The sequence below is a fragment of the Larimichthys crocea genome, unplaced genomic scaffold (assembly GCF_000972845.2).
Source record: "Larimichthys crocea isolate SSNF unplaced genomic scaffold, L_crocea_2.0 scaffold378, whole genome shotgun sequence".
NCBI lineage: Eukaryota > Metazoa > Chordata > Actinopteri > Sciaenidae > Larimichthys > Larimichthys crocea.
Genome location: NW_020854963.1, coordinates 61910 through 68988, shown reverse-complemented (window position 1 = coordinate 68988; position 7079 = coordinate 61910). Strand labels below are relative to the sequence as shown.

Genomic DNA, 7079 nt, shown 5'->3' with positions numbered 1-7079 from the left:
TCCAGCGTCCTGCAGATCCTCATGAAGTTCCTCAGGACCTCATCCAGCTTCCTGCCAATCCTCATGAAGTTCCTCAGGACCTCATCCAGCGTCCTGCAGATCCTCATGAAGTTCCCGTTGCTGGTTCCTCAGAGATCTTTGCCATAACTTGCTAATATGTTTGTGTGTGAGCGAGCACAGCAGCTAACAAACACTTCATCTGCTTCTGTGACAGCTGGACAATATTCATTATTACTGACACTCTGACTGATGATGACGTCACAGTTTGACATTTCCTGCAGCAAACAACACGGTCATAACTCCTCATCTCCTCTCCTTCACATCTGTCCTCATCACCTCTCCTTCACATCTGTCCTCATCACCTCTCCTTCACATCTGTCCTCATCTCCTCTCCTTCACATCTGTCCTCATCTCCTCTCCTTCACATCTGTCCTCATCTCCTCTCCTTCACATCTGTCCTCATCTCCTCTCCTTCACATCTGTCCTCATCTCCTCTCCTTCACATCTGTCCTCATCTCCTCTCCTTCACATCTGTCCTCATCTCCTCTCCTTCACATCTGTCCTCATCTCCTCTCCTTCACATCTGTCCTCATCTCCTCTCCTTCACATCTGTCCTCATCTCCTCTCCTTCACATCTGTCCTCATCTCCTCTCCTTCACATCTGTCCTCATCTCCTCTCCTTCACATCTGTCCTCATCTCCTCTCCTTCACATCTGTCCTCATCTCCTCTCCTTCACATCTGTCCTCATCTCCTCTCCTTCACATCTGTCCTCATCTCCTCTCCTTCACATCTGTCCTCATCTCCTCTCCTTCACATCTGTCCTCATCTCCTCTCCTTCACATCTGTCCTCATCTCCTCTCCTTCACATCTGTCCTCATCTCCTCTCCTTCACATCTGTCCTCATCTCCTCTCCTTCACATCTGTCCTCATCTCCTCTCCTTCACATCTGTCCTCATCTCCTCTCCTTCACATCTGTCCTCATCTCCTCTCCTTCACATCTGTCCTCATCTCCTCTCCTTCACATCTGTCCTCATCTCCTCTCCTTCACATCTGTCCTCATCTCCTCTCCTTCACATCTGTCCTCATCTCCTCTCCTTCACATCTGTCCTCATCTCCTCTCCTTCACATCTGTCCTCATCTCCTCTCCTTCACATCTGTCCTCATCTCCTCTCCTTCACATCTGTCCTCATCTCCTCTCCTTCACATCTGTCCTCATCTCCTCTCCTTCACATCTGTCCTCATCTCCTCTCCTTCACATCTGTCCTCATCTCCTCTCCTTCACATCTGTCCTCATCTCCTCTCCTTCACATCTGTCCTCATCTCCTCTCCTTCACATCTGTCCTCATCTCCTCTCCTTCACATCTGTCCTCATCTCCTCTCCTTCACATCTGTCCTCATCTCCTCTCCTTCACATCTGTCCTCATCTCCTCTCCTTCACATCTGTCCTCATCTCCTCTCCTTCACATCTGTCCTCATCTCCTCTCCTTCACATCTGTCCTCATCTCCTCTCCTTCACATCTGTCCTCATCTCCTCTCCTTCACATCTGTCCTCATCTCCTCTCCTTCACATCTGTCCTCATCTCCTCTCCTTCACATCTGTCCTCATCACCTCTCCTTCACATCTGTCCTCATCACCTCTCCTTCACATCTGTCCTCATCACCTCTCCTTCACATCTGTCCTCATGTCCTCTCCTTCACATCTGTCCTCATGTCCTCTCCTTCACATCTGTCCTTATGACGTTTTCATTCGAGGTCAAGGAGAAGTGGTTAGGAAAGGACTTAGGAGCTGATTTTTTTGACTATTCAACCGTACCCTCTGTCTCTCTCTCTCTGCCTGTCTTACTCTCTGCCTGTCTTACTCTCTGTCTGTCTTACTCTCTGTCTGTCTTACTCTCTGTCTGTTTGCCTGTCAGCTCGGGTGGAGGCTGGGCAGCGCCGTGTTCTGGATGAAGCGACCCGTCAGAGGAGACTGACGAGGCAGCTGGAGGCTCTGGAGAAAGACAACTTCCAGGTGTGTGTGATGACGTAGTGATGATGTAATGATGACGTAATGATGACGTAGTGATGACGTAATGATGACGTAGTGATGACGTAATGATGACGTAATGATGATGTAGTGATGACGTAATGATGACATAGTGATGATGTAATGATGACAGTGATGACGTCGTGATGACGTAATGATGACGTAGTGCTGATGTAATGATGACGTAGTGATGACGTAGTGATGATGTAATGATGACATAGTGATGACGTAGTGATGACGTAATGATGACATAGTGATGACGTAATGATGACGTAGTGATGATGTAATGATGACATAGTGATGACGTAGTGATGATGTAATGATGACGTAGTGATGACGTAATGATGACATAGTGATGATGTAATGATGACGTAGTGATGATGTAATGATGATGTAATGATGACATAGTGATGACGTAATGATGACATAATGATGACGTAATGATGACATAGTGATGACGTAATGATGACATAATGATGACGTTGTGATGACGTAGTGATGATGTAATGATGATGTAGTGATGATGTAATGATGACGTAGTGATGACGTAATGATGACATAGTGATGACGTAATGATGACGTAATGATGACATAATGATGACGTAATGATGACGTAGTGATGATGTTGTTTCTCAGTGTTGTTGTTTTGTGTCTCCAGGACGACCCTCTGTCCTCCCTCCCCCCCCCGGGTCCGACTGCACGCCTACCTGCCTTCAGTGAGACAGAAGAACCAGGTGAGACAGCCGTCTGTCTGCATCACGCAGGTGACACGTGCGCAGGTGTTGAGTAATGACACAATGTCCTTCTCGTCCTCGTGTGTGCGTCCAGAGAAGAAGAAGAGGAAGACGCGTGGTGATCACTTCAAGCAGCGCTTCAGGAAGAACTTCACCACCCTGCTGGAGGAGGAGGTGAGTCACATGGCTTCACCTGTTTCCTGCGCTCTCATTGGGCGAGCGCCTGCTGTCAGCTGACCTCTGCTCTGCCCTCTGATTGGTAGAACCTGTCAGAGAAGCCGGAGCCAAACTACCTGTCGGCGGCGGCCCCGCCCTCCTCGCTGCCCCCCCGTCACTTCTGCTGTGTCTGTGGTTTCCTGTCGCATTACACCTGTACGACCTGCGGGGGGCGCTATTGCAGCACCAAGTGCCTGTGCACACACAGAGAGACCAGGTACACACACACAGACACACACACACACACAGACACACACACACACTCTCATGTGGTCTGTCCTCTGTGTCTCTGCAGGTGTTTGAAGTGGACGCTCTAACTGTCGCCTTGTTGCCGTGGTGATGGTGGCTTTAAACAGGATGTGACGTCAGCAGTGATGTCACAGCGTACTGGAGTACACGTGTGACATCACTGGACCGCTTAGCTTAGCTTAGCATAAAGACTGGAAACAAAGGGTCAGCCTGGCTCCGAAGCTCCTGATCCAGACGTGTCCCAGCTGTACTTGAATGCATCACCGCACGCTAACATGACGCTACGTGTCACGTGTTCGTTTGTTGATTTATAAATAAAGTTAGTTTGAACACCAACTCAGGGCTGTGTGTGTGTGTGTGTGTGTGTGTGTGTGAGCGTGAGTGTGTGTCTGTGTGTGTGAGTGTGTGTCTGTGTCTGTGTGTGAGTGTGTGTGTGTGTGTGTGTGTGCGTGTGTGAGTGTGTGTGTGTGTGCGTGAGTGTGTGTGTGTCTGTGTGTGTGAGTGTGTCTGTGTGTGTGTGCGTGAGTGTGTGTGAGTGTGTGTCTGTGTGTGTGAGTGTGTGCGTGTGTCTGTGTGTGTGTGCGTGAGTGTGTGTGTGTCTGTGTGAGTGTGTGTCTGTGTGTGTGTGTGTCTGTGTGTGTGTGTCTGGTGGAGGTAAAAGTCCAACTGTCTCTCTCTCTCTTCCTTGTATCCATGGCAACAGTGTCATTAAAAACATGTCAATAATTAATGTGGACTTTTGAGTCGAGCGTTTCCCATGAAGAAGATGAACACTCTCACACACACACACACACACACAGACACACACTCACACACACAGACACACACACACAGACACATACACACACAGCAGACTTTGGCTGCAGGAAATCGTCATTCAGCCGCCACGAAACGCAGACAAGCCGAGGAGACACAGCTCCAACAGTCAGTGAGTACGGACCAGGAGCAGCAGGAGGACCAGGAGCAGCAGGAGGCCCAGGAGCAGCAGGAGGACCAGGAGCAGCAGGAGGACCAGGAGCAGCAGGAGGACTGGAGGTGTCCAGCCGACGTCTTTTTCTTCTGACAGGGTTCAAACACACGACAGGGAAAAGACGAGGACGCCGCCTGGGGTCAGGGCCGGGCAGACTCTGGTGGAGGTCGATGGTATGACGGACACGATGTCTTCACATACTCTAATAATCATTCTAATGAGCGTGTTAATTAGTTTCAGACTTTATTTGAACTTTCACTTCCTGCAGGTTCAAATGATGCGTTCAGGTGTCACATGACAGTCAGGATGTTACTAACAGATCATGTCTTTAAAGCTCCTCCCACTGCAGACAGACATCATGAAGTCTTCATCACTACCTCCATCCTCCTCCTCCTCATCTTCTACCTCTGAGACCCAGATCGTCTCCTCTTCATCATCCACCCCTCCTCCTCTTCCTCATCAAAGCCTGCAAAGTCCAGAGTTACAAGAAGAGTTTCTACGAGGTGAAAATAATGAAGGACTACTACAAAGAGACACAAAACGACCACCCAGAGACACAAAGAGACACAACATGACCACCAAGAGACACAAAACGACCACCAAGAGACACAAAACGACCACCAAGAGACACAAAGAGACACAACATGACCACCAAGAGACACAAAGAGACACAAACGTCCTTCCTGACCTTTCCTGTCTCTCTTTGTTTCCAGAGCGTCTGAACAAATTTCGGTGTCACAGTGACTTCGGTGAATCCAGTGTTGTCTCCTCTGCGACCTCTCCTTTGTCCTCCTCCTCTTCCCCTCTGTCCTCTCCTTTGTCCTCCTCCTCTTCCCCTCTGTCCTCTCCCTTCAGTCCCACCCGGCTCTCCTCCCCCTGTAGCTCCTTGTCCACCTCGTCTTCTCCTTGCTTTGACCACAGACGAGGTGAGCTGGACATTTCAGAGAAGTTAGCTGTCAGTCTCACCTCCCTCTGATCATTTTATGAATGAACTCTGAACTCGACGCATTTGTCTTCTTTGTCTGCGCCCAGCTCGTCTGTCTCTGTCCAGCCCTGAACTTCTGTCAGAGTTGAAAGACTCGAGTTCACGGACCCTCCGACATGTCCCTGAACATAACGGCCTGACCACTGTGTTCTCTGGACGAGGACGAGGACAGGTGAGCAGAGACAAACACGGGACTGTATCAACAGTTTGGTTTGGAGGATCTGATTTTAGAATGTATTCGACATCACGGACTGGATGACGTTAACCTGAATGTTCTTCTCCCCCAGGCCTCTAACCCCGCCCCCTCCACACGACCAGCCAATCAGAAGACTTCACGCTGAATGCATCAGCAACACCTGAACCTGAAACCATCATGAACTCCAACTATGCTTTAATGATCTCAGATCAGAGTTAAAACAAGTGAACAAATCTAATAAAGACCCAGAAGGAGCTTCCCGCTCTGAGTCCCACGTCCTTCTCTTTGTGCACAGCAACATGACGGCCCGTGTTTTTAGGTTTCAGTGCCACCGTTCGGGGTCCATCTCCAGGATCTCTGGATCAAGTGATCAGCTCCTGAAGTCCGTCAGGATGTTCGTTAGTTTCACCGTGCAGCTGTGGAGACCTCAGTTTGATTCATGCTTTCTACACACGGCCCTGGACTTCATCCTGAGTGTCCGGGAGGTTCACAGGAAACACAAATGAGACGGACTGACTCAAATATTTCACATTACAGTTTATTTCACTTCAGCTTTAAACATTTCAAACTTTAAACTGGTTCAGGAGGTCCAGAGGAGCCGGAGTCACAGAGAAACAGAAACACTAAGAAGAAGAAGCCGTGGGTCATTTCTGCTCACTTCACAACAGCTGAGACAACATAGGTGAGTACTGAGAGAAGGAAGCCTGAACGGAGGGCTGATGGATGAACAAAGAACTGAAGTGGACTTTCAACCTCCCAAACCGACAGGTCACGGGGTCATGAGGTCATGGGGTCATGAGGTCACGGGGAGGAGGAAGCAGCTAGCGTAGCTGCATGGATGCGTTGGTGGACTTTAAGTGAACTACTCTGCGTGAAGCTTTTCCCGCACTGGTCGCAGTGGTACGGTTTGTCCCCCGTGTGGACGTGCTGGTGGACTTTCAGGTTGTCTATCGTGGTGAAGGCCTTCTCGCAGCGGATGCAGCTGTACGGTTTCTCCCCCGTGTGCACGCGTTGGTGGATTTTCAGGTGGCTCGATGTAGTGAAGGCTTTCCCGCACTGGTCGCAGCTGTACGGTTTCTCCCCGGTGTGAACACGTTGGTGTTTCTTCAGGTCACCTGAAGCCGCGAAGGCTTTCCCGCACTGGTCGCAGCCGTGCGGTTTCTGTCCGGTGTGGACCAGCTGGTGCCGCTTCAGTTCGTATGACGTGTTGTAGGTTTTGTCACACAGGCGGCAGCCGTGAGCTTTCTCCCCCGTGTGAACGTGTTGGTGGTTGTTGAGCTGCGTTAGCTGAGTGAACGTTTCACCACAGCGCTCACACCAGTATGGTTTCTCTCCGGTGTGCCGCCGCTGATGGGCCTTTAACGTACTCAGCTGCGTGAAGGCGGCGCCGCACCGCTCGCAGCCGTACGGTTTCTCCCCCGTGTGGACGCGACGGTGGATTCTCAGGTTGTTTAAAGACTTGAACGCTTTGTCACACTGATGGCAGCTGTGCGGTCTGTCTCCGCAGTGAAGCCTCCGGTGAGTCTGCAGAGATCTGGACGTGCTGAAGGATTCGTCACAGAGCGGACAGACGAACGCCGTCAGCTGCACGCTGCTGCTCCTGTGGCTCTGCACAAACACACAAACACACAAACACACAACCTGCAGTGACTGCTGGGCATGCAGCACACACACACACACACACACATATATACACACATAT

At 50.2% G+C, this 7079-nt stretch overlaps 3 protein-coding genes across 6 annotated transcripts in view; 2 read left to right on the top strand and 1 right to left on the bottom strand.

Moving 5' to 3' along the window:
• The window catches only part of znhit1 (zinc finger, HIT-type containing 1), a gene marked incomplete at its 5' end in the record, with an annotated part of 4023 nt that extends 461 nt beyond the window's left edge, over positions 1 to 3562 (top strand). Inside the window, 5 exons of the mRNA XM_027276435.1 lie at positions 1915 to 2012; positions 2686 to 2761; positions 2856 to 2935; positions 3025 to 3194; positions 3273 to 3562. Of these exons, the coding sequence (XP_027132236.1) occupies positions 1915 to 2012; positions 2686 to 2761; positions 2856 to 2935; positions 3025 to 3194; positions 3273 to 3294 (446 nt within the window). The remainder of the gene's footprint in view (positions 1 to 1914; positions 2013 to 2685; positions 2762 to 2855; positions 2936 to 3024; positions 3195 to 3272) is intronic.
• Positions 3563 to 3863: 301 nt separating this feature from the next.
• LOC113745027 (putative protein TPRXL) lies at positions 3864 to 5632 on the top strand. 4 transcript variants are annotated; one of them, XM_027276430.1, is made up of 6 exons: positions 3866 to 4199; positions 4254 to 4369; positions 4531 to 4699; positions 4910 to 5122; positions 5229 to 5353; positions 5469 to 5632. In XM_027276430.1, the coding sequence occupies exons 1-6, from the start codon at positions 3956 to 3958 to the stop codon at positions 5520 to 5522; spliced, it is 921 nt and encodes a 306-aa protein (XP_027132231.1). In that variant the 5' UTR covers positions 3866 to 3955; the 3' UTR covers positions 5523 to 5632. The 4 variants fall into 4 exon arrangements, with proteins under 4 accessions (XP_027132232.1, XP_027132231.1, XP_027132230.1 ...); XM_027276429.1 differs by having other exon boundaries at positions 3866 to 4369; XM_027276431.1 differs by lacking the exon at positions 4910 to 5122 and having other exon boundaries at positions 3864 to 4369.
• A 127-nt stretch (positions 5633 to 5759) lies between these two features.
• On the bottom strand, positions 5760 to 7077 carry LOC113745023 (zinc finger protein 239-like). The gene is made up of 2 exons (XM_027276420.1): positions 7072 to 7077; positions 5760 to 7030 (listed from the first exon to the last, which is right to left on the bottom strand). The coding sequence occupies exons 1-2, from the start codon at positions 7075 to 7077 to the stop codon at positions 6179 to 6181; spliced, it is 858 nt and encodes a 285-aa protein (XP_027132221.1). The 3' UTR covers positions 5760 to 6178.
• Positions 7078 to 7079: the final 2 nt, after the last annotated feature.

Bases quoted from the DNA above. Each gene is read 5' to 3' on its own strand.
- LOC113745027 (XM_027276429.1), top strand. From the start codon at position 3,956: ATGTGGACTTTTGAGTCGAGCGTTTCCCATGAAGAAGATGAACACTCT. The intron at 4,370-4,530 runs GTATGACGGACA...ATGTCTTTAAAG, and splicing joins GACTCTGGTGGAGGTCGATG to CTCCTCCCACTGCAGACAGA. The intron at 5,123-5,228 runs GTGAGCTGGACA...GTCTGCGCCCAG, and splicing joins TTGCTTTGACCACAGACGAG to CTCGTCTGTCTCTGTCCAGC.